General features: G+C 40.4%; 3 protein-coding genes across 3 annotated transcripts in view; 2 read left to right on the top strand and 1 right to left on the bottom strand.

Moving 5' to 3' along the window:
• The first annotated feature begins 5,002 nt into the window (after nucleotides 1-5,002).
• six7 (SIX homeobox 7) lies at nucleotides 5,003-9,414 on the top strand. Its single transcript, XM_008427915.3, has 3 exons — nucleotides 5,003-6,171; nucleotides 7,450-7,613; nucleotides 7,749-9,414. Exons 1-3 carry the CDS (start codon nucleotides 5,764-5,766, stop codon nucleotides 7,957-7,959), a joined length of 783 nt encoding a protein of 260 aa, XP_008426137.1. The 5' UTR covers nucleotides 5,003-5,763; the 3' UTR covers nucleotides 7,960-9,414.
• Nucleotides 9,415-11,208: 1,794 nt separating this feature from the next.
• Nucleotides 11,209-15,576, top strand: LOC103475930 (actin-related protein 2). Its single transcript, XM_008427913.3, has 9 exons — nucleotides 11,209-11,400; nucleotides 12,210-12,320; nucleotides 12,943-13,101; nucleotides 13,185-13,314; nucleotides 13,440-13,576; nucleotides 13,658-13,807; nucleotides 14,655-14,800; nucleotides 14,882-15,014; nucleotides 15,234-15,576. Exons 1-9 carry the CDS (start codon nucleotides 11,353-11,355, stop codon nucleotides 15,402-15,404), a joined length of 1,185 nt encoding a protein of 394 aa, XP_008426135.1. The 5' UTR covers nucleotides 11,209-11,352; the 3' UTR covers nucleotides 15,405-15,576.
• Nucleotides 15,577-16,629: 1,053 nt separating this feature from the next.
• rin1b (Ras and Rab interactor 1b) overlaps nucleotides 16,630-26,970 on the bottom strand; it is a 42,991-nt gene continuing 32,650 nt past the window's right edge. The window contains exons 9-12 of the mRNA XM_008427912.3: nucleotides 24,813-25,121; nucleotides 24,431-24,562; nucleotides 23,310-23,479; nucleotides 16,630-20,061 (exon numbers count right to left, since the gene is read on the bottom strand). Coding sequence (XP_008426134.1) covers nucleotides 19,738-20,061; nucleotides 23,310-23,479; nucleotides 24,431-24,562; nucleotides 24,813-25,121 — 935 coding nt within the window. The 3' untranslated portion in view covers nucleotides 16,630-19,737. The remainder of the gene's footprint in view (nucleotides 20,062-23,309; nucleotides 23,480-24,430; nucleotides 24,563-24,812; nucleotides 25,122-26,970) is intronic.

Below are 26,970 nucleotides of genomic sequence, written 5' to 3'. Positions count from 1 at the left end.
CAAAGCAGGAATTAATGAGCATTATGGTATTAGGCAAAAATAAGACCCAGATTAAATCCCCGTGGATCTCTTAACAGTTCCAGTAACACCTGTCAGATGATAAAGCAACAGACTATCTGAATATTAAACAAGTTGTCCTGATAAACAGTGTAATAGAAATGTCTGTAGTAATGACAATTTTTATAAATACGGTTTATAAATATTTAGTAGAAGTTCTGAGACCAAGACTTTCTGCTTGTTAAAATAAAATTTAGCTTAAATGAAAGGTAAGGAATGAAAAAACACAAGTACATTAAGATATAGATACTTGTAAATCTGAAAACTACTTAAATAAATCTTCAATGATGTTAATAAAAATATGTTTTTGTCACAGAACACTTCATAGATTGTAGATATAAAAAAAAAATAAAGCTCTTGTTTTCAGGTGGCTCTCGATGAATCAGTGCCTGAACATGATCCATACTGTCATTAAAGATTCTTTAAAAACACAAAAAAACCTGCATTGCAGTGTATTCAAGCAGAAATAAATATATTTTTTCTGAGAGTTAGAGGTTGATGCAAACATCTGCACCATTACGGCATCACTCTCTGATTTTCTACTGAAGTCAGGCTGAACAATAAATGGAAAACATCACAACACTGATGTTGATTACTGCGATGATGCTGAGGATTGGGAAAAACCTACATTTTCCTTAATACTACCAATGATTTTATTAATTAAAAGTAAACTTGGTGGGTATTTTTCCTGTTTGTTCTGTGTTTTTGAAATAAGAAAAAGACTCGTAAGCTTTGGAAGCAGCAGATCCACAAACCAGGAGACACCGGGTCCTGAACAGGCAGTGATTTGCTGTTCTATTTTTTAAAGGCTTAAACTGGAGCTTGCCAGATAACTGTGAGCTTGTGGTTAAGCCGATCCTTCAAACAGTGAACATGATACCGTCTGGAGGGTGAACTATAACACTGACGCAAACACGGCTCTGATATCAAAGGCTTTTGTTTCAGAAATCAAAATGAAGAAAAACAAAAACTGCTGCAGAGAATTGTATTCAGTTATTTATTAGATTGTAAATGAATTTATGAGAAGTGATTCTTTCCTTCAACGTTAGAGAAAATATCAGACTTTAAAGTCCACAGACAGGAAGCTGAACTTTGATTAGTTAATACAGCCAGTTTTCCTTTTATTAATGCCATTGTATACATAGTGAGTAGAATATTAATTTGTAGGGATGTTTCTTTATTACATAAAATGTACAGAAGCTTGCTGTACTTAATGCAAAAAGAAAGAGTTAAGCTCTGTTTTCCAGCATTCACTCAGGAATAAACTCCAGCACCAACTCTTGATAAATCTGAAGCATTTCCAGCCATAAACTCAGCACAGTTTCACAGCGCTTACACTGTGAAACTAAATTATAATCACTTGAAGGTCAGAGGGAGTTTTTAACATTCATAAAGATTCACTAAACAAAACCCAGTCAAAAGTGTCCCTATGAGGCATTAGGCACAAAAGATTAACACAAAATAAGCTGATTTTGTTATTGATCCGCCGGGTTTGTGGTTGTTTAAAATGTGCCTCATTAAACATTAAACTGTTCAAATCCCTAAAATATTACTTTGAATTTAAGACATATTTTTTCTTTTGTCAGAGACAGTAATAAAGAAATGTAATTTAACTAAAATATATTAAAGTTTTAAGTTACAGTAAATATTAGGCAAACAACTTTAACCTGATAGGACTGAATTACAATGTTTAAAATTCAAAGGGCTTATTAAGACTCTCCCTTTACAAAACTAAACCTCCAAACCAGGGGCCTTGTGTTACTGTGGGACCTTGTTGTTCTGGTAAAACAGTCCAAAAACATTGGAACAGTGCTGGACACAGTTCCCTGGTTGGAACAGGCTTTTGTTCTGGAAACACACATTTTAACCTTGGGAGTCATTTTCTGAGTCCTCCTGGCCTGAGTGGTACAGCAAACCACATTGTGGAGACGAGGGGAGGGGAGGATGCAGGGGGATAGACCTGTCTGAGAGGATGCTCCCATTGAGTTGTAAATGAGCTTGTAATTAGCTCTTACACATTAGCCATGAGGGAATTAAGAGTATGTGTGTGTGTGTGTGTGTGTGTGTGCGCGCGTGTGTGTGTGTAAATGTCACTGTGGGTTTTGTAACCCCTTTTCCTTCAAATAGGGGTAACGATGATAAGCAGATAATACTAATTACTTCTCCTCCCCAATTGCTTGTTAATTGTGCTTTGTGTGGATTTATACCCCCAGTTCCTGCGTAGCACACCACAGTGCATGACCCCTGCTTTGTCTGCTGACAAAATCAACAAGTGCCCTTTTTTTAAGAGAGAATAATATGCCAAGTAGGGATATATCCAAATCATTCAAGTATAATTAGCTGATTTTGTTGTTATGTGAAAAACTAAGTTTTTTTTCTCATGCCAAAAAGATTAGATTTTTTTCTATAAATAATCTGAGGAGTCTCCAGTTAAGACTAAACTGGATTTCTATATATTCAGAAAGAAAATTATTGTCAAATAATGTTAATCTGCTGTAGAGAGTAGAACTGAGGGTTAGATTATCTGTACTCCCACGTGATACTAAGCAAAGGTTTTGGCTAAAAGCTTCCAGAAAAATACATTGGTGGTGGAAAACTAATGTTTCATGCCTGTGAGTATTATATACAGTATATATATTTTTAACTTTTAAAGGCACAACAAAAGATATGGGGAAAAAGTAAAATGTCACTAGTTACAAGATGCATGAATATTTAATTGAAAACTGGATTATTTGCAAAGTTACAGGTTATGAATGACAAAACTTGGAGTTTGGTGCCATTTTAACTATATCACAGTGTAATGCATATTGTAAACAGTCAACATCAAAACATACACAGGAACACATAAAAAACCAATGATGTAATCAGGTTGGAAGTATTCATCGTGTCCACATTGTGAAAAAATAGTTTATGCTGAAAATCAGAACAGCTTCATATGTGGTGTATATTTGCCATCTAATTTAATAAAAGTATAATCAAGATTTTCGTCTCACCCTTTGCCCCCCTGCCTTCTACAAACACATCATCTGTTCATCAACCATCTTATTATTTGTCTTATTCTAACAGCTTGGGTGTGCTTAAGCAGATTTTGACTCAGTCTGCTCTTAAAAATGTTAAACAGATTGGGAGGTGGGGCAGTGGGGGGTGGACTCCTTCTAATGAAGGTAAATGTTTGTCTATGCGAGTCTGCGTGGCGGTGGAGGTGCAAAGTGTCTAAAACTTGGAGGAGTTAGATTAAACGGCAGCATGATCTTCACTGAGCTCATTTCTCCTCTTCTGTGCCAAACAGTGTTACTGACACACACACATGCGACACAGCTTGTCCCCTTCGTTTTGTTAAACCACCGCTCCACTGGTGAATTTAATCTAGACTTAGGATCCAACAGACATCAATTGACTCCCAACTGTTTGTACAATAACCTTGCAGGTTTTTATGCCTCCCACTTGAAATGCAGCGAGGCGTCTGTAAAATAACTGATTTCTGATGTTTCACAAAGTTTTGTTATTCATTCTTTCAATTTGTTCTGTCTTTTCACTTTATTAAATTTAGAAAATGGTTTCATCCATCTTCCAATATTTTGTTTTCTCACTTTTACGCCTAGTAAAAATCTCAATCGATTCCTGCTCACTTTTTGTCTGGAAAGAAAATGTTTCTTTCAGAAACTCTGATTATAATTTGTCATCAACACAATCAACTGCATTTATAAAACAATAACAAAGCTCTTGGTCTCTTCTTCAGTAGCAGGATCATTTTTTATATAGGAGGAAGAAATTGTTCAAAATGTCATGTTTTGCAGAAACAGTAAAGAGTTCTTTCTAACGAAATGAGCCAAGTTTCTGAATCCGAGTCACCATAACCCCATCTGCATCAAGCTTTACACTTGATGCATTACAGCGTGAACATAAAAACTATCTTTGGAATTTCACAAGAAAAACATTAATTTTTTATTTTTGGATCGCTTGAAAAATGCACTTCCATTTCAAACTTTTTCGATATTCGACTAATGTAAAAAAAAACCCACAATTTCACAATTGCTATGTTTCTATTGAGTAAGAAATGCAATTAAAATCCCACATGAATGAGTTTGTTCACGCGATAAGTCATAAAAAAAAAAAACTTGCCGCCGCATCATCCTCCTACCACTTCCTGTTGATTTCTTTGTCTTTTCCGCCAGTATTAACATCTGGTTGTTGATGACGTGACTTGTGTGATGCAAAGAAAGTGTCTCTGTTGCAGTTTTGCAAAATGCACTTATTTTATTACCACCGAAAAAAAATCCCCTTGTCCTAAAATATTTTACCGAAAAATTTAAAATTTTTCTAAATTGACATAAATAACGTATTTATTTTTGAGTAATTTCATGGTTAATGGAAATGCAGCTATTCCCTAAGCAGTTTATTTTATATGCATGTATTGCTTTAACATAGGATTTCATAAAAAGTTCCCATTTAAATTAAAAATAATTTCTGTGACAACTTGAAGTAGTTAATGTACAATGTGAAAACAAGCCTGGGTTTCAGTTGCTTATTGATCTATTCCTATTGTCTACCAGCCTCATAATACCTCAATTCTCAACAGATTTCTACAACGGGGATTTTTTTTTTTCTTACTTAGTTTTAAACCAGCCAAACCTTCACCTGACTGCAACCTTTGCTGGAATCCTTAATCACTCTGGAAATAATCTATATCTGGCTTCAGGGTTGCCTGTTGCAAAAATAAATGTCACCTCCACAGTGATATTGTTGGGAGCACATTTGTTTCCCTTTAGGCTACTTTGGGTAAATGAAGTGTAACATGTTTGCACATTAGCCAACAGATGCTTACAGGATCTGTTGTCTGATTAATAGGAAAATTGTCCTTAGACTGATTAATGAGCTACTGAGATAAGAAGGACAGAACCAGTTTGCAGATTAATAACATGGTGTCCTGACTTGCTCTGTATGGACGTCCAGCGCAATCCCAGTTTGAACTGGTGTGATGAGAGGTCACCGGGGATAGCCTATCTGTAACCCATGTCTGCTTTAATTACATGGGTATTAGCTGGCGGGGGTGGGGGGCTTTATATCCCAACATTTACTCTTGGGCAAATGTCAAGAAAACATACTTAGTCAATTATGCAAAATATTATTTAAGAGGATTCTTTTAAGTTCTCAATTTTCTAAGAAATCAGCTGCCTCTAAACTTTCTGCCTCTTGTTCTTTTTAGTGTTTTTTCCTTTATCTTCACACATTTTCTTCTCTCCATCATCTGCTCCTGAGATGGACGTCTATCTCCTAAAGATCAGACCTTTTAAATAATCTTTCCTCACTTGTTTGCTCACTGCAGTCATCCTGGCAGTCAGTGTATCCTCAGGCTAAGCCAAACAAGCTGATCAGCCAGGCACCTCTGTACACACTACCCCCCACTAAGAGGCTAATGGCCAGGACGTATAATCCTTCTCAAAACAACCACAGAGATGCTAATTGTATCTAGCTATAAATACTAGCAACTGCTTGTCCTCTTTCTTCATTTGTCTCTGCTCTTGCCTGTAATGGTGGAGCCAACAGCGTTTTCCCTGAAGTACTCACACCTAAATACCAGGAGAGGCTGCTGAAGTTGCGGAGAAACCTTTCCAACAGGTCGAAGGAGCTTCAACACACCGATATACCGTCCCATGTGGGTTGTGAACATATCTCAGCCGAGCTACCGTGAAGCGACGAGGTGAGATGTTCCCACTGCCGATGTTCACGCCCGACCAGGTCGCCCGGGTGTGCGAGAACCTGGAGGAGACCGGGGATATCGAGCGCCTGGGTCGGTTCCTCTGGTCGCTGCCTGCCGCCGTGCCCGGCTCTGCGGGGGAGGCGCTCAACCGGCACGAGTCTGTGATGCGAGCGAGAGCGCTGGTCGCCTTCCACACCGGGAACTTCGAGGCGCTTTACCAGATCCTCCAGAGCCACAGGTTTACCCGCGAGTCGCATGCCAAGCTGCAAGACCTCTGGCTGGATGCGCACTACAGAGAGGCGGAAAGGCTGAGGGGGCGGCCGCTGGGCCCGGTGGAGAAGTATCGGATCAGAAAGAAGTTTCCGCTGCCCCGCACCATTTGGGATGGTGAGCAAAAGACGCACTGTTTTAAGGTAGGAACCTACGTTGTAAACGTGTATTTTATACTTATGATAAAGATGTTCAACTCATCATTAGAAGAAAACAATGGGCAGGTAGAGAGCACAAACATTAAGCAGATATTTTAAAAACAAAGTTTTTCTTGGACACCAGTCAAGATAATTTTTTCACTGACTTTGAGATCAAACAGGCTTGACTTTGAGCCTTAAGATGGTCATCCTCATTCTTCGGCCTGCACGTCTAAACGACTCCAGACTGTTGCACAAGTATCCTCCATTTTAGTGGCTCTCTAAGCTGGGGTTGCAAATCAGCCATTAACTGTGAGGTCTTGTAAATCCTTCTTGGAAATACTGCTAAATATCCAGAATCAAAATGGTAAAATAGTAACTATGTTATAGATGTTACAACAAATAAAAGCAATACTAACAAACAGAGAAATATATATATTTTAGCTGTTTCTGTGGTCATTTTAACTGTTTGTTTGACTTACTAGCAATGATTTCACCTTCTTGCAATGGCTGTGGTTATTTTGTGTGGCAGAAAAACGAAAGTTACTTTAACATCTTCATATTTTAAAGTACTTTATATAACGTCAGATTAACTGAGAAGCCAACCTTTTATCATTGCTTTTTGTGCATTAAATTTGTCTTTGACATATGAAAAAAAATTATATAGTGGAATTTATTTTAATATGTTGGAAAACTAAATAAATCTCATTCATCTTTATCCCATAATTCAACTTTTAAGATCGCAGTTTTGATCACGTATAGTATTCTTATGTACAAAATGTCTTCTTAAAACATTTACTGCCATTAGAATATTTTTCACATTTCCTAAAATATTCTCAATAATTCTAGATATAATATAATATTAAAATACTCTTTTAAACTACTAAAGCATTTGGGTATATTTTATGCTTATTATAAAAAATATCAGATGAATATAAATTGCTTCAACAGCATGTTAGAGGAAAAAGAGAGCGTGAACTTTACCTCCATATTTGTGTGCGTGAGCTCCCTCTTGTGGCCAGTGGAAGTATTGCTCATAATCGTATAATCTTTAATTCCAACCCTCTGTGGGGATGACCAGTCTGTCATCTTACTAAGCCCCTTAGCATAATCCAATTTAGTAGAAATACATGGTCATGTATACATCAACTGTAAACGGTGTTTATCTGTTTATAAATCCAGTCTAATCTGTTCAACGACCGCATACTACAAGAGGGACAAGCCAGTTTCATTAAAGACTAAAACGTAGGAATTGAAGATGAAATATCTCCCATTTTTCTCCAGGAACGGACTCGGAGCTTGTTGAGAGAGTGGTATCTCCAAGATCCCTACCCCAACCCGTCCAGGAAACGCCACCTGGCCCAGGCCACGGGTCTCACGCCTACACAAGTCGGTAACTGGTTCAAGAACCGCCGCCAAAGAGACCGCGCCGCATCGGCAAAAAACAGGCAGGTTCCCACATCATTTAAAGAGAAGGATGCTAGAGTGGAATTTTCCTAAATACTGAATTTTGTGGGGGGAGGTGGGCATTTTCATTTAAAATGAGGAGAGGTACTTTAACTAATTTCTGTCCCCCACCTCAGGCTTCAACAGGATCCGTCTGTCCTGCAGTCGGAGGGCTCCCCTGACGGCGCCCTGCAAGAGCGGCACCCCCACCCCCACCTGCTGCCTACTTCCCCTCGCCACCTCGGCAGCCCAGAGGCAAGCGATTGCAGTACAGAGACTGAGCGCAGAGGGACGGGGGCGTCTACACCAGAGATCTCCGTCAGCAGCGACGGCGAGTTTGAGTCTTGAGATGATTCGATTTTTTTTTTCTCCTTTTTACACGGGTGCAAAAACGCAACATTATAGACAGTGAGGCGGAGGACATGCTACAGCTGCTTAATCGGAAAAGAAAAGCAGCGGGGGAACTTCTGCCTCTGAACAGACTTTGTTCAAGAAATTATGCACTTAAAAACAGCCCTGAGAAGAGTGCTGGTCATTTCGCCCCTTTGCTATGTTGTACTTTTTCAGTTTTGGTCTTTTTCTGGCAGGAAAACAAGGCGTCTGCCACGGGACGCTTCGTGCCGATGGAATTCATTTATACTGGTCCCAGGGACGAAATGATTAAAAGAAATGTACTACAATTTACTTGCAGGCGAATATATGGAAATGTGGTTATGTGACACTGTCTATATTACTTACCAGCAGACGTTTGTTCACATTTATTTTGGTTTGAGGCGAGGTGATAATTCAGCTGCTTTTGTAAGAGTCAAAAAGACCAAATGGCATTGAGAACAAAGTATCAATTTTAAATTTTTTAAAATGAATACCCATTTAGATGATAAATTAAGATAAGCAATGGTTGAAATCATGTTTTCTGAAATTGTAAGCTGGCAAAGCGGCAAACTGAACCTGGAGCTCAATGAAACCCATAAGCTTGGTTGTTGTTGATGTGTAGAATGATAAACAACTACTGGCTGACAGTACGTTTAAGTCTTCAGATTTTAGAGCTAATCCTAATATCCGTTAGCTCATGTGAATATTAGTACCGTCGTGTTTTTTTTTTTTTACAGTTTCAAATAAATCTGTAAATATAAATGATCTTGTAATAGTTTAAAGGGAAGCTACATGCATTTGTGTGGAAACTGTGAAAACACTATAAGAACAATGCCTTGTGTAGGCGATAGCTGTATGTGAATATGTCACCATGGACACTAATGAATTAATACTTATGTGCCCTTACAGATTTAAAGTAGTGTAAAACCATATATTGTCAGTGGTACACTAATGTTTATGTGCGTCTTATTGTCTTCTACTGCACTGGTTAAAATGTGCATTGTCATTACGAACTACTTTGACTCTTTTCACTGCCTTAAATGGAGCTAAGGGCATTCCTATAACACAGGTTGTGAGTCTATGCAAACCGTCTGTGACTACAACACGCCTGCTAGAGCACAAACTATTTCAACTACAGCCATTTTACCTGTTCACCTTTCCTGCTGTCCCTCAACGGAAGATGCTGTCAGAGGTTTCCAAGCTTCTTCGAGTTCAAAGTTTGGGCTACACTCACTGGTTCCTAGCTCCGTGTGCCTAATGCATTTCAGAACAGTAAAAGCTAATCAAATGTGTCTTCATTAACACTCTCGCAGAGATGCTGTCTGACATAATTTTCTTACAACCATCATTTCTCACAACGTTTCTGTAATTCAGTGAAAATGTGTATTTTCTAAATGTTTTGTGCGAATAAGTAAAACTATTTTTATTCAACATGGTCATGAGTTTTTGTACACAAAAAGTTCCAAGCAAGTTTTTTAATATTTTTTGTGAATTTAAGTCACAACTCTTATGTTTTTAGTAAGTTTTTAATGTAAATAATCACAAATTGCTTTTTTTTAAATATAAAAACCTTTCTTTGACATACAACTCTTAAAAGTTTTAACTTTGCTTATAAAATCTGTGGTAATGTTTTTGACAGCATAACTATAGTAAATCAAAAAAATTAAACTGGCATGATATAAAAAATGTTAATTGAATCTGATTTTGAAATTTGTTTTTTGTTATTTCAACTAAATATTGGTATTGTTCAATAACATTAATTTCTCTTTGGAATCAATAAAGTATTTTTGAACTGAACTGAATTTGAATCAGAATTCAAAATAATTTGAATGCACATTTGTTTTGCAAATCTTAAATGACTATATTAAGAATTGTTTCAATAAAAGTAAAATAATTTCCAATAAATTTGTATAAGGCAAAAAATATAAAGCGTAACAAAAGCAACTTAGCTTAAGCTTTGAGACACCACGTGTAAATATAAAAAGCGATACTGTTGTTGTAGTTGCTGTTAATAACACAAAATAGCAGCTTTAAGCTATTTTGTAAGAACATGTTTTTATGACCATTACAACTTCATCGAACAGCTGACGAAAAAAGTTCTTACCTGTTTCTGACGACATTTTTATTCCATTTTAGCAACATTTCTGATTCTTTTGAAACTGCAGCAGTCCCAAAGATGGCGCCCGGTTTCCTTCCCAGGAACACTACGGCCAAAAGACGAAAAAACAGTTACTATTTTGGAAAAAACACGCTTACCAAACTTAACAATAAATAATTAATAATTAATAAAATGCGGTGTTGAATTTGTTACCATGAAGTTGAAAACGAGCTGTTTGTTTGGAGGATCAGTACGGTAACTTCACAAATCCGCCATTACTACAAAGTTTAATTGCAAAGCTGCAATTTTTAGCCTTAAAAAGACGCATTACTACATCTCACCGCCAGAGGGCTGTATAATAACCTTATTAGTGTTCATCTCAGCTCTTGTATCGTTTGGCATGTGGACGAGCATGTTTACACATTTTTACCTCTAAATGTGTAAACAGATGTGTAAAGTACACTGTCAAAATATATTTAATAAATAACAATGAAATAATGATAAAAGCCAATTATTTAACTCATGTATTGATTTATATTTTGTTGCATCTCCTCTGGATTTCATGATAAACTAGAAGTTTAATTCTGGGTCAAATATTATTATATTATTTAGTTCCATCATTGTCATTGTCCCAAAACAGCAGATAAATTAGTACTGCAAAGATGAGACTTTTCTTTCACAATTCATTTTTAAAAAATTTTCAGCTATGATCAGACTGTTTTCAGGTCGCATCTGTCTTTCCTGAATAAAGGTTTTAACATTTTCTGATTGACTTCAGTCAAAATGACTTCAGTCAAAATTGGACTGATAAAGTGTCAACAATTCCAATGGCTACATGCTGATTTACTGTAGAGGTAATAACAGAAGGTTGAAAAGCCAACTATTGTAGCTTATGTTCAGATTCAATATCAAAGTTGTCCAGGATCAACAAACCTGCATAAATGATAAATAATAATCTATGCAGAGTCTGCAGAGTGCACCACAAAATGCTGAACTGATCCAAAAGGTCATTTGTGGAAGTTCTTCTTTCATGAACGAGACAAAACCTTTCCTGCTTCAATAAAAAAATTAAAAACTCCACCCCTCCCCATCCTCCTTCGCCATAAAACGGGTGTTTTTACATTGTGTAACCCCACCCACGCTTCAATAGCAGACTTCTGCCTACCTGTCAGTTGTGATCCCAGCTCAACTCATGCATGTTTACCTTCACTATTAAGCTTAATCAGGCTCTCGTCGGACAGGTGGGAGTATCTTGAACTGTTAGCGAAGGCATGGACAGCCAAGGGAGGAAGGTGGTGGTTTGTGACAATGGGACAGGGGTGAGTAAGTGCTTCAAACTCTTTCACCCAGTATTCATCATAACATCACAGATTGTTTCTTTCTTTTTTGGCTTGATGTTATATATAGCCTTCATCTTTTCAAGTCATCCCAACGTTGGTGATACTGTCATCCAAATCAGGTGTGCTGCATCTCTAACAGCGTTTTGATTTCTGGGTTTCCAGTCAAACAGATGCAGAAATCCTGCAGGGTGTGTAACTCGGCGCATACTGCAGCCGCGTTGCACGAGTCTGGACTTGTCACTCCTGCTTTTACAAACATCCATAAATGGTTGTGGTGGTTTGAAGGGAGCATGCAATTGGATGAAAAGCAGGGAGAAGTATGAGGTGTTAAGATGTTCAAAGAGGCGCCCTGATATAACATTATAGAATTTACGTGTTTATTTCTAAGAATACTGGCAAATAAAATTCATACCAACCTGTTGACCTACATTTCTTTCTTATTTATTGATTTTATTTTGGTGTTTGTTGTTTTTTTTAATAGGAATGTGTTGCGTTGCTTCAGGCTAAGGAATGTGTGTTTGACCGAGCAGACATGTTGAGACAGTAAAGTGAGAAGTTTCATCTTGATAGACTGTGTGGTTGATTTCATAGCATTTAAACATTATTATTATTATTATTTATTTAAATGCCTTCATGGAGATACTTTTCCAATTGTGTGATTTAAAAAATCTGTTAATCTGAGTTCTGTATACTCGCAGCACAAAGTCTGAGTTTCAGTTGATGTGAGCTTTATTTGCACACACACCCAAAATGTACTTCATGTTTCTTTTTCCACTTCCCCCGTACAGTTTGTCAAGTGTGGCTTTGCTGGGTCCAACTTCCCCAAGCACATTTTCCCAGCCATGGTGGGACGGCCAATCATACGGTCAAACACCAAAGTGGGCAACATTGAGATCAAGGTGAGCTTAATTAAATAAAAATAAGAAGATGACATAACGTAAAAAATAAAAAAAAAAGCTTTTTCATATTTAATCCCCTTTACTCTGAAAACCCTAAATAACTATGAACATAATGTGACAAAATGTAATAAATAAAAATACATTTTTACATAATTACACATAAATAAAGAGGCACTCATTTAATTGAATCAAGTTCCTGACCCTTTGCTAATCCAGCTCTGAAGTACTTGATGGTTGCAACAACGCACACAGTTCATTTTATACACTAAGGTAACCTGTGACTGTGCAAATCATTAAAGCCTTTAAGCATCCTGATCCTGTCGGGACAGCAAAGGAGGTAAATAGATCAAACTGAAGGGCAGATTACGTGTTTCTTTGACGTGTCTTCTAGTTTTACACATTAAATTATATTCTGTGGATGTGAAATTGCTCACTATAGAAAAATTGGAATCTATATTAAGAAAAATATCTTTTTAAATGATCTTATCTCTTAATATATCAGTAAAAAAAATGGAAAGAAAATGAAACTTTTGCATGTTTTGCAAGGAATACAGTCATCCCTTTACATTAGACAAAAGACATTTCGAGTCTTACTGTCATGATCTCTGACCTCTGTCACCAGGACCTGATGGTTGGGGATGAAGCCAGTGAGTGCCGCTCCATGCTGGAGGTGTCCTACCCCATGGAGAATGGCATGGTGCGATCCTGGGAAGACATGCTGCACCTGTGGGACTACACCTTCGGTCCAGAGCGTCTCAACATCAGTCCATCAGAATGCAAGGTGTGATGACCACGCACAGAGGGCTGGTTATGGTTTTCACTGGACATCTTCGAGCATGGTTAACGTTATTTGTTGTTTTGAAGATCCTGCTGACTGAGCCACCCATGAATCCCACCAAGAACCGAGAGAAAATCGCTGAGGTCATGTTTGAAAAGTACCAGTTTCGTGGGATCTACGTGGCGATTCAGGCTGTGCTCACACTCTACGCCCAGGGTATGTTGACATCAGGTTCCCGCTTCTAAGGCCGCATTATAAATTAATATCACCTGAATACTTAATGTTTTGACTCATCTACCATTTGACAGATTTTCAAGATTTGACATATTGTGTTTGTTCAGGTTTGCTTACCGGGGTGGTTATAGACTCGGGAGACGGCGTCACTCACATTTGTCCGGTTTACGAGGGCTACTCCCTACCCCATCTCACACGCAGGTTGGACATTGCAGGACGAGACATCACGCGCTACCTCATTAAAGTGAGACAATCAGAAAAATGCAATTCTCTCTACAGTACCATTAGTTTTCCCTTTACAAGTGATGTTTTATCCTTCCTTCAGCTCTTGCTGCTGCGTGGCTATGTCTTCAATCACACGGCTGACTTTGAGACGGTGCGGATGTTGAAGGAGAAGCTCTGCTACGTTGGATATAACATTGAACAAGAGCAGCGCCTGGCTCTGGAGACCACCTTCCTGGTAGAGTCCTATATGGTACGTTAAGAAGCAACAGCCAAGAAGACATACTTTCAGGTTTTATGGTAATTGATAAAAGTTAGGGTTTCCCCAAGAAAACTTGCTAAACCCAGTGTTAGGCGTACTATGGAAATCTATCAGCAGCCTGAGTTTAAAAATATGTAAAGTTGACAGGACATTTGAAAATATCACTATGTAGCTACGTGGTATTGGAAGACATTACGGACAGTACACAAACACCATCTATAAAGTCTTAGAATAAAAGGCAAATAATAATTGAAATACATACAAATTTTTTGCATTTCACTGTAATTAATGTGGTGAGTGTGTGTGTGCATGGCTGTGTCTCCTTTGTGTCTCTGTGTTGCCCTGCGACAGACTGGCGACCTGTCCAGGGAGACCCCGCCTCTCGCCCGGTACGCTAGCTGGAGATAGGCACCAGCACCCCTCCTGATCCCACTGAGGGACAAGGGTGTAAGAAAATGGATGGATGGATGTAATTAATGTGGCCAGACATTTTTTGATCCTCTATCCAAGGCATTTCACTTTATTCACTGAAGTTGTTAGCATGCTGGCTGGTAAAGACAGGCAGTGGTTACAAAAAGACATCTGACACCTCAGCCTCCCTACATGTTCACATACTGACAACACTGTGTTACTACTGTGCTTCCATCCATTTCACCAAAGAGACTGTGCTATCACTGTAAATGGTGTGTAAAAAAAACTTATAATAAATAAGCATTCCGTTTTAGTCTGGTGGGGGTGCAAGCAAAGCCTGGTGGCCCGCCAGGCTTATAATGCTCTGGGTAAAACCCTGAATGTTTCCTGGCTGTTTAAGTTTTATTGGTCCGCGTGTCTGCTGCAGCTCCCAGACGGCCGGCAGATAAATGTCGGCGGAGAGCGATTTGGGGCTCCAGAAGCTCTTTTCCAACCTCACCTCATCAACGTGGAAGGAGCCGGCGTGGCTGAGCTGCTCTTCAACACCATCCAGGCTGCAGACATTGACCTAAGGTCTGAGTCTCCCCTCCACAGCTGTCTTTGACAAACCAAAGAACTGATACAGACACATTTTCACTGTGCTTTGCTGGGCAGGGCTGACTTCTACAAGCACATTGTCCTGTCAGGAGGGACCACCATGTATCCGGGCCTTCCCTCCAGGCTGGAAAGAGAGATCAAGCAACTCTATCTGGAGAGGGTGCTTGATGGAGACACCCAGAAGCTATCAGTAAGAATCTGAAGGATATTAATGGCTGCAGAAAACTGGTGAACATCTGTGTTGGTTCTTGAATAATATAACAAGTATCCAATGGTACTGGTAGTCAATACTCATTTTCATTTTGCGGATACATCACGATCAAGAATACTTAAAAAAAACAGACACCCTGTGTTTTCATGCCCTTACCCTGACCCATACCTATCTTCACTTTACTTTGCCCCTCTGCAGAAATTCAAGATCCGGATCGAGGACCCGCCCAGGCGCAAGGACATGGTGTTCCTGGGCGGAGCTGTGCTGGCCAACATCATGAAAGACAAGGACTCCTTCTGGCTCAGCCTGGAGGAGTACAGGGAGAAGGGCCTGGGCGTGCTGCAAAAGCTGGGGGGAGGAATCCGATGAAACAATCACAACAGAAAAGATAGAGAGAAACCAACGTTTGAACTAATGCTAATTTTGTTATTTCATCAAAAAGATTGCCAAATTATTGCCTTTTCCTGTTCTCTGTTCATAAAAACAATGAGTTTTATTCTAATGCTTCTGTTACCATAAACGCTGTAAAGCAAGCAATCAAGTGGATTTTGTAAGTTTTATTACTAAACCAGACATTTTTGTTTTCTTGGTTTACACAGTATCATCTATATTTATTGGTCCCCCATTTCTTTTGGCCTATTTATAAATGTACAGACAAAAAGTTAAATATAAAAACAGATATCTTCCTATAGAGGATAAAAATATAAATATAAATTCATATGGAATTGTGAATCACACATTTTGACTTGGGCTGCACAGAGCTGTTGCCTTACAGCAAGGTTCTGGGTTCGATTCCCGGCCCCGGTCTTTCTGCATGGAGTTTGCATGTTCTCCCTGTGCATGCGTGGGTTTTCTCCGGTTTCCTCCCACAGTCCAAAAACATGACTGTCAGGTTAAGTGAGGTCCCTCTAAATTCTCCTTAGGTGTGAGTGTGTGTGTGCATGGTTGTATGTCCTGTGTGTCTCTGTGTTGCCCTGTGACAGATTGGCGACCTGTTCAGGGTGACCCCGCCTCTCGCCCGGAACGTTAGCAGGAGATAGGCACCAGCATCCCTCCCGACCCCACTAAAGGACAAGGGTGTAAAGAAAATGGATGGATGGACATTTTGACTTGTTCTTTGCAAACACTTTGGAAAAAACACATAAAGTGGATGCCATAAGAGAAGATGACAAAAATGACTAAAATAAATAAATATTTATGAGCCAAACATTTCTAAGATGTTAGCAGTGATTAAGCTAACTTTGTTTGCCAAAGAGAAATCCAAGATGAATAATTTGGAAAAGAAACTAAAGTATTAAAGTAGATATGAGTTAATTTGAGCTTTTTTCCCCTTCAAAACATCTGCATACAGGCATTTGTTTTGTCGCTTCAGCCTCAGCAGCTGGTGTTTTAATGAGATGCTATGAAACAAATTCTATAGGGCAAGAAACACGTGATGATGTATTAAATTATTTAATGTCAATTCTGCAAAAGAAAAAAAAAAACCCTAAAGTTAGAATAATTAAGGATGAGGTTACAAGACTGATTGGATTTTGCTGCCACCTAGTGGTGATTGAGATTATTCAAGACAAAATCCTTCCTGGAAGCACATGGCGCTGGTACAGATATTGCAATCTTTATTGCGATACTGCATTACCTGACAAAATACAGTCATGTGTGTGTGTTGCTTTTTTTTTTTTTTTTACATTGAAAAGAATCGGTGAGCTCCCACAGTAAACACATGCTTCAAACACACACGCACACACGCGCGCACACACACACACACGCATACACACATAGATCAATCTTCACGTTGAATGAGAAAGCATGCAACACTGTTCACATCATAGCTTTCAAAAACAAACCTTCTCAGTCGGATTAAAAACTCCAGACATGTTGAAAGTCTGCACTTTCATATCCACACAACAAACTGAACAATTTCAATTTTAGCTTTAAATTCACAATATGATAGATATATATATTTGAAAGTGACACTGAGTCAAACAGTCTGTTGGCGTTGATGACTTGCAGCAGGAGTCCCAGAAGCTGGTGACGAGGACATTTACATTCTTCCAGTCCTCATGAGGTCCTGATTTGTTTGTCAGAACACAATACTTCATCTTACACTTATATGTCAAGAGAAACAACACAACTCAGAGCAGATTTTAAAAAAAAATGGAATGAATGCAGGAAAAATATTATTTAATACATTCGCAAGTCAGTCAGTAAGTTGATCAATTTGTTGCAGATTGGGATTTTTTTTTCTCCCTGATAAAATTTTGGCCCCAGCTACAACTTTTACCATTTTCTAACCCATTAACAAAGTTGTAATGTCAAGATTTCACCAGCAGGTGGCAATAATATTGAAGTAATTATCAGAAAAATCAAAAGAAGGAGATCCTGAGCATGGCTAAAGAAGTGCTAGGCTAAAGGTCTCTGTAAGACATGATAAGATTTGTTCGGTTAATAAATTTAGATAGAAAAATAACTGTGTTTACATTTCATACTTCAAAAGACACTGAAGTGCAGAACTTCCCAGGAAGTCAAACGTATTGACTACTGCAAACTTCTGACCAATAGTCACCAAAGTAGGAACAAAATTCTGCCCAAACAATTGAGAACAAGCTGTATGAACTCCAGGGCTGCAGAGAAAAAACGTATTGATTTCCTGAAACCCTTGGAGAGAAAACAAATTTCTCTGAGCGTGTTCAGGCTCTAAGGCTTCTCCTCTGAAGTTCGGCACTTGCATTAACGAAATGGGCATCGTTAATGCAAAGCAACACTTCTGCTGGTGTGGACTTATTAGGTAGTTTGATGAGGATGCCATTTCCAGACCAAGAAAGAAAGTCGTCCTTGATCCTGCCATTTTGGGTAAAATTATTTTTTTGTTTCTTGTGAAGCGTGAATCGGTTTCTATCATTCTCCCCCAATGATTTCAACTGCAGAAGTCCACACTTGGGAGAAGTAGACATATCTACATTTCTCCTTTTCCCAATTAACCATACCCACTTTGGATTTCTGACCAATCACTTAATGGCTCTCAGACATTTTATGGGACAAGAAGTTCGGCATAGATGACGTGTCAAGAAGAAACAGCGAGAAAAAGAAAGAAGTCATCTTTCTTGGGAGAGAGAACAAATCTCTTGCAGAGTACGTTCTTTAAGATTCTCTCATAAACTATTCCACTCATTTTAATCACAGATACCCAGAGATGTGTGCAAAGTGGGCTTCAAACACCAGTGTAAGTAGACCAGTTTCTAAAACTCTGCACTTTAATGAGTCACGTTCAAATTCTCTGTTATTTTCCCAAAACATGATGGGACTACAATGGGCTGTTGTTGTGTTTATTTACTGGTATCAAAGGGAAACATGTGAAGTTAAGAATTGTGATTTAAGGTGAAAACAACGAATGCCCATGTTCGCATACCTGAAAAAGAGACGGCATGCTTTGGATTATAACTTTTCCAAGACCATACTTTCCACGGTTGGTTGTATGAGTGTTGATAAATGACAAAATATATTTAAAAAGTAAATTATCGAATACAAACACTCTGTGGTATTTAATTGTATTGTTGCATAACTACCTACTGGTGCACTGAATTAGGGAAAAAGCCTGTGAGGAATGTTTAAATGTTTCTTTACTTTTATCATTATTGCAGCAAATTTAAGAAATTGTTACAACATTTTAGGTCCATATTACCTTTCCCTAGCGAGGAGATGCAAAAGAAGAAGACAAAATATTAGTTTGGCAAAAAATATCCAGGTTAGTGTGGAGAGGATCTTAAAAGTAAAAAAAAAAAAAAAAAAAAAAAAGCTGAAGCTTTTCTGCCACCTTCCTCCCACTTTCTCGTTATTCCACCAGCAAAAAAAACCCATGTGAGAAACTGAAAACAAGGAGAGGAGTCTGTGCCTTCGCTCCAGCAGGCAAGCTTAAAGCCACCTCTGTGGCTTTAGACTCTTCTGCACAGCTGATTTCAAATCTCATTTCTTTCAAAAACCCTGATGATGCATGTTCTGTCACTTTGGTACTGCAGATCGGTCTTGGCTGCAACACATCTCACGTTTTTTTTTGCGAGGCCACGTTTCAGGGAACCACAGAAAAGGTCGCGCCCCCCACGAGAAACATCTGCAGATTTTTTTTGCACAGAAAGTGAAGCAATAATACATCCAAGTGTCTTTAAGACTTAGCCCAGACTTACAACGTGAAAGGGTTACATCACCACGGTGGACAATTTGCCTCCCTAAGTGCGTACAGGAAGTGGTTTTTTGTTTCCAGGCAACAGTAGTCTCTCAGAATTTGTGTTCTTTGGATTCGAGCCTCGGCGTCTCTTAATGATGTAATCCCTTCATGGTACAACTCTGGGTTCATGTTGCAGGAAAAACAAAACAAAAACAAAAAAACAAAAAAAAAACAATCAAATCCATTTATTACACATTTTCCATGTCACAAAATAGCACACTCCTTTTAACACAAGCGGCCTCAATGCGCAGCACAACAACTCTCAGCAAGTTGTCTCTGCTTTTTGCTCTGGTCCGTTCAGGATCAGGACGGAGGATCAGGACCGTCGCTTTTCACGACGAGTCCCGACCCGTGACGAGGCACAGCGCACCGCCGGAGAGAGGAGACACAGAGAGAGAGAGAGAGTAAGAGACAGAGAAAAACACCCACCATCCATCCATCTCCCCCTCCTCCTCCTCCTGCTGCTTTCTCTGTGCCTCCCACTCACTCCTCGCACACCGACTCGCTCAGGTCCACGGCACCACCTCTGGTGAGCCGCCGCATCTTGCTGAAGTCGTGGTCGGTCCTCAGGTAGGAGAGCGAGGGCCCCCCCTCGCTGTGGCTGGCCAGGTCCTGGGGCTGGGCCTGGGGCGGCAGGGCCCTCATCTCGCCGCCGCTGCGCCAGAACAGTGTGTATTGCTGCGGGTCGGACACTCCGAAGGTGGAGGCGCACAGCTGCGCCAGGGCCTGGCTGGTCTCGCCGGCTCTCCACTGCAACGTCTGCACGGCGCTCCGCTCCCCGTCCTGGAACAGTATCCGAACGCACCTCTGCAGGTGGGGCGGGGGGAGAAGGAGAGGAGAGATGGACGGATAGAGAAAGAGAGAGAGAGAGAAACACGAGTGAACGCGTTTTGTGCGTTGATGACAAACAGAGGTCAAGAGGCTTATGGAGTGAGGGCAAAAGAGGGGGAGGAGTGAGGGATGAGAACGGCGGAAGCTGCAGGAAACGAGACGAAATGAGGCTCATAAAAGAAACAGCCTCTAAAACAAAGCTCCTGCTTCCCACACACAGTCAGCCGGGTCGGAAAAGCTTTATATAAACTTCATCTTTCATGGCGCTGCTCTTTTATCCGCCGCTAACTCGCGCACATTAATCCTACAGGAGCTCCATCCCAACTTTTCCCAAAGTTTCCCTCTGATCCACACCGATCGAGGCAATCAAGCATGAAACTAAACAAGCTTCTGCATCGACAATTGCCACTCATCGAAAAGCACACTTTAGCCATTATATAATGTCCGATTCAGCCACCTACAGACGCCCTCACACCTCTCTGAACAGAGCACACACACACACACACACACACACACACACACACACACACACACACACACACACACACACAAAAGACATGGCATATAATCCCCTCACCAAACAGCCCAGTGTCGAGCAACCAGAGCAAATCCTCTTTCTCCTGTTCCACAAACACGCCGACAATCCTGCAAACACTTCCAGCCACGAGAAAACACAACGCACAAGTGGCTCCAAAGACAACCCCCAAACAGAAGTGAGAGAAAACACAGTCAGGAATCGACAGTCAACAGGTCTGCCCGTCAGCAAAACTCACAGAGTCACTGAGCTCCTCGCTGTCCGTGTGCATATTGTGTTTGCCTGCTTCGACGGGTAGATGCAGCTCGATAAATTTCATGTTATCTGACCGCCCACCTCTTCATAGCACTTGGCTCACTGATCCTCGCCTGTGTCAGTGGAAAATCTGGCTGCCGGGTGAGTTAGATGGGCTATTTGAAGCCAGGCGAAGCACCACGTGACGAGATGGAAACGTGGATGACAATGAACTGCTTTTTTTTTTTTTTTTTTCCCTTTTTAAATGGCTTCTGGCAGACTTGTTACACTGACAAGAAGAGGTGATAAAAGGGAGAGTAGGCAAAAAAAAAAAAAATGTAAGCAAAGAGTGCTACAGCTTTAGGGGAAGTCCAGTCGTAAGCTGGCGGCTTCAGATCAAAGGGATTACCTCTGGAGAAAAAAAAATCTGAAAATCCTGTCTCACTTTTGAAAACCTTCAAGCATCCTTAAAAATAATTGCAACTTGATAAAAAAAAAAATTTCCGTCAAACGTGCGTGACTGCTTCGGCCCGGCTGCCAACGTCACAGATGTCGGACAATTAGATGATGCTGCCATCAGTGTAATTAATTACTGTGATGTCTGTGCCTTTGTGGATGGATTATCTTTTGTTTTTTTCGTGATGTTGCTTTTGACCATTTAAAAAATGACAGTACAGATTTGAAAGTGCATGCAATCTCTCCAGAAAGGACACCTGGTTCAGTTACAGCTGCCACTGAGTTTCTGCACTCCTCCTTATCCTTTTTCTTTTCTTAAGAGAATGATGGTATCCTGATTGGAGACACTGGAGGAACTACTGCTACCATTAACTTTCTCTGTTTTTCTGCTTCTGTCATAGAAAGTACAGGATGGAAGATGTTGCTTCCATTTAATTTGCATTCATTCTGTTTCCCTTTCCATAGAGAGTGACGCCGGACTCAGTGCTTGTGTGATCAGATGTGTTTTTTTTCTGGATGGAGTCAACGATGTCGTTCCTATTAACTTTGCGTTGCTTTTTCAAAGAAAGTAGCCCAGGTTCTAAAAGTCAGTGAAGGTATTAACTTTGCTTTTTTATTTTCATGGAAAGTATTTAGCCGTGCTCTTGTTTCTGAATGGAGTCGCTGACCTAGCTGTCGGTGGAACTGACTTTATGCGCTTTCTTTCTCAGCTTTTCTGTTCATCTGCTGTGTTTAGCTTTACGGTTCGGGTTTGTTCATCGCCATTGAAAATAATCCTGGCTCAGCGACTCCGTGCTAAGCTATATTTATTCTTTATGGACTGAGTCACTAAAAAATATCATTATTTTTTTGTTTCCATGGCAAAGAAATCTCAGGCCAGTGCTTTGTGTGCTTTTTTTCCCTGTCTCCTTACCTCCTAGTCAATAATGGCAGACAGCAGCTCACACTTAACTTGGTTCTTCTGGAGGTTTTCTTCTTGTTTATTCAGAGTCTTTCCTTCCCACTGCCGCCACATGCTTATCAATTGAAAGTTATCAATTCAACTCAACACACTCCATCCATCCATTTTCTGTACACTCTTGTGGGGTTGGTAGGGTTCCAATTGCCTATCTCCAGCTAACGTTCCGGGCGAGAGGCGGGGTCACCCTTGACAGGTCGCCAGTCTGTCGCAGGGCAACACAGAGACACACAGGACAAACAACCATGCACACACACACTCACACCTAGGGGCAATTTGGAGAAGTCAATTATCCTGACAGTCATGCCTTTGTACTGTGGGAGGATGCCAGAGTACCCAGAGAGAACCCACCATGCACAGGGAGAACATGCAAACTCCATGCAGAAAGAAACCGGACGGGGAATCGAACCCAGAACCTTCTTGCTGCAAGGCAACAGCTCTACCAACTGTAGAGCCCCCAATTGAATCTAAATTTGAACTTTATGGAAAGAATTGGATGCATTCTTTCCAATTCAATCAATCAATCAATCAATCAATCAATCAATCAATCAATCAATCAATCAACCAACCAACCAACCAATCAATCAATCGATTTTAGGAGTTATTTGCTTATAAAACTGATGAAAGCTCAAACTAAGACTTATAGTAATATTAGTGGTTTCTGTTTTAGATGTTTTAGATCCATCAGAAGCATTAAGAACCACATGAAGTAAATTAACTTGCTTTTGTTCTTTCTTGTATGATTTCTTTATATTTTCAGATGTTGTTCTCTTAAATCAACTTAGAATCTGAAGAAGATTAAAAAAAAATTAGCAAGTGCAATTACTAGATGGAATAATTTGGAAACATGACACATAGAAGAAACATGCATTAGAGAGAAACAAACCTAAACTGTACGGCTGGCAAAAAGTAAAAGTGTGTTATGCTACGAGAGTGATAAGTGGCAGCAGGACAAACTGTGAAATGGAAGCATGTGCAATGATAGTAGAATAAATCCCTCCACAGCAAACCCACAACAATGAACAGAGAGCCTGTGCCTACTTGGCTCTGCTGGGTCTCCTTTTGTTTCTGGGCCTCCAGGGTCCGTCTGCAGCTCCACTCCTTCAGAGCTTCCTGCACTTGTGGCGTCAGGCAGCCGGAGAACGGTTGATCCTGCTCCAGGCTCTGGATCAGACACAGGCTAGCATAGACGCTGGTCAGGTAGTACCCACCTGGAGGCAGAAAGAAAAAAAAAAAAAAACAGGTGGTGGGAGGAAAGAAAAGTATTTAGTGTGTGTTGCTAGTAAAACAATGACTTTGACGATCAGCTAAAACAGAGCTATTTTTAGGCAACAGCTAAGTTATGACAGGGGTAATTATTCAGTAGCTAACGGTGCAGCAGCTGAAGCCAGAAATGTGTATGTACTGAATAAAAAGACGCATCCACCTGTTTTTTCTTCCTCATTGTCTGAAGTCAAATCAGACTAAACTTCTCCTGTTTCAGGTTGATACGAATCACCAGAATTATTGTTTATTTTCTAAATATCACAATAATGAAAGAGAAGAGATTTATTTATTAATGTTTTCAAAAGTCAGAAGTTTACATGCGTCTCCTCAATGTTATTTAGTAGCATTGCCTTTGAACTGCTGACTTGGGTCAAACCTTTTTGGTAATAGTTCATTTCCCTGAGTTTTTTTTTTTTATTATTATTATGGTTAGGTGATGTTTATTATTTTAACAAGAGAAAAGTCAAACTTTTTAGGAACCTTTTGGAACGTGTGCATCCTGTTACATCTGGCATAAAATTAACACAATAAAAAAATGAACATCAAGCATCTCAGTGTGATGATACGGAAGCTAACGCAGCAAACTTACAAATCGTGACATCTTTGTTAGCAGGGAGAAGTTAAATGATTAAATAATTACATTATTTCATCAGGCACTAAAAAGAGCGATTCAGAAGAACAATCACTATATAAATGCGATCATTTTAAAGCTTTGTGTAGACTTGACATAGTTAAAATGCTGGCCTAAAAAAGCTATATTTTATTTAAAAAAAAACTCCGAGGATTATGAAAAATACGCTCACTGGTTGCAAAATAATCTGTGGTTGTGTTTACATTTAAATTTTATTATATGCATACTTTGGTGCCGCAGGTTTTGCTTAGGGTTTGGGTCGTACCTTCTCCACCGAGCCACGAGGGCTCCAGCAGCTCCATCATGTACTCCACCTCCACCAGCAGCTGAGGCCTGTTACATTCAACTATCACATAGGACAGAGCAGGGAGGAAATCATCCCAGCTGACGTCCTGTCCTGTAAAACAAGGACAAAAAAAAAAAAAGCGTTCTATTTCAAGTGAAATAATTGCACAGTGTGTTTAAATTACGTGTGGAATACAAGATTTTTATCCAGGTCACACTAGTGCTACCTGGTTGGGACATATTTGGTGAATTTGGCATAGAGAAAAAAATGGCTAAAAATCTGAATTTTGACATTAAAAACAAACATGTGCTACAATTCACAAAGCTTCGCCGTGAACTCGTCGAACGCGCGGCAGCCTCACCGTGCAACGTCCCCATGGCCTTGTGGACGAACTTGCACACTTGGAGCAGCAAGAGCACTTTGTCGATGGGCGAGTGGGTCCGCTGCATCAAGATCAGCTTCTGCTTCACCCTCTCCACCTCTCGGGCGTCCGGGACCCCCGTCCGCACGCCGAGCCGCTCCATAGCGCCGTTCCCTTTCAGGCGGAGCAGGTTCTGAGTGAGGCGCTGGGTGGAGCCGTCGCGGCTGTGGAAAGAGGTCAGGGTTTTCTCGAGGTGGCACTTCAAAGGCCTGAGGATGCAGGAGAACATGGCCCGCTCCAAGGCCAGGTCTGCAAAAAGAGAAAACGAGGAGGAAGGAAGCCGACAATTGATTTGGCGTTGTCGTCTGAGCGATTTATTTTGATAGAAAAAACACACAGGAACAGGCAGTATGCCCAGAGGAATGCACTGACCAGTGATGGTAATTAATAGAGTATCAGCCATAATAATAATTAAAAAAAAATAAACATGTTTTGACAATACAAAATAAATAATTTATCATTTGTAAGAGCAGTCAACGACTGAAAATGATTTTGGTACTGAGGTACTCATCAGTGCAGTCAGGATTTTGTCCTGACTGCACTGCATTTAGGTCGCCTTAAAGTCTTCCAGTGTTGCAGCATACGGGTTATTTCCATTTTTACAAATTTTTCAATTAAGTGCATAACACAAAATAAATAAATAAATTAAAATTGTAACTGGCTACAGTTGTTAAGCTCTTATCCATTTTCTAGTTTTACTTCCTCTTTTTGGTGTGTTTGGAATCTTAAATCGACATACGCATATAAGCACCGTATTTTCTGCACTATAAGGTGCACCGGATTATAAGGCGCACCTTCAATGAATGGCCTATTTTAAAACTTTTTTCATATATAAGGCGCACCGCATAGGTTAGACGCTACAGTTTGGGTTTCCGATTTGTTCCGTACTCTGTTATTACACATCCAGATTTGTAAAGAAATGGTCCCCAAGTACATTATATAGCAGGCTGCCCCAGTCATTGTTTCACTCACGGCGTTGCGATATTCTGCCCAATTGCTTTCTGGGTAACTAGACCAACCGACACGCTGCCGCCGCTGTCTCTGTATCTCTTCCCCTGCCCCCCCGGCTTTAAATATATAGGGGCTGGTCCCTTTGTAACCCCAGTCGAAGCACCCCGGATGAATGTCTAAAGCCACTTTGTTGACATAAAGAATGTCAACAAAACAGTCCGACTCCGGTCAGTGAGGAGAGCCTTCCGCGACTGGGCCGGGGCGTGGCCGGACGATGGTCACCCTTCTCCGTTCGCGCACAGCATATTGGTGGAGAATGTGGTGCTAAATGACCTGCAGACGACCTGATTATCAGGTCGATAGGTAGATACATAGATAGGTCAGTCAAACTTTATTAACAAACCAGCTTTCTGACAACTATCCCAGCATCTACGGGTGAAAATGAAGTCGGCGGCTGCTTACCATAGTTGCTAGACCTGTTGTGGCTCAATATTGGTCCATATACAAGGCGCACCGGATTGTAAGGTGCACTGTCGGCTTTTGAGGAAATTGAAGGTTTTTAGGTGCACCTTATGGGCTGCGCAGTTGGTAGAGCTGTTGCCTTGCAGCAAGAAGGTTCTGGGTTCGATTCCCGGCCTGGGGTCTTTCTGCATGGAGTTTGCATGTTCTCCCTGTGCATGCGTGGGTTTTCTCTGGGTACTCCGGTTTCCTCCCACAGTCCAAAAACATAACTGTCAGGTTAATTGGTCTGTCTAAATTGTCCCTAGGTGTGAGAGTGTGTGTGCATGGTTGTTTGTCCTGTGTGTCTCTGTGTTGCCCTGCGACAGACTGGCGACCTGTCCAGGGTGAACCCCGCCTCTCACCCGGAACGTTAGCTGGAGATGGGCACCAGCAACCCTCCCGACCCCACTGAGGGACAAGGGTGAAAGAAAATGGATGGATGGAGGTGCGCCTTATAGTGCGGAAAATACGGTACTTTTCCTACAAGCTCACGGTGTTATGTTTTTACTTCAGCGAGATGAACTAGCTTCACGGCATAGCTTCGTTTGCTAACACTGCAGCATAAGTTCTGCCTCTGTAAGTGTTGTGTACTCAGCTAACAACACTGGGTTACAAAATAAATAGTTTTTGGAAGTCATCTATGTTT

The sequence above is a fragment of the Poecilia reticulata genome, chromosome 18 (genome assembly GCF_904066995.2).
Source record: "Poecilia reticulata chromosome 18, P_reticulata-male-v2, whole genome shotgun sequence".
NCBI lineage: Eukaryota > Metazoa > Chordata > Actinopteri > Cyprinodontiformes > Poeciliidae > Poecilia > Poecilia reticulata.
This window is presented reverse-complemented; position numbering and strand designations above follow the sequence as displayed.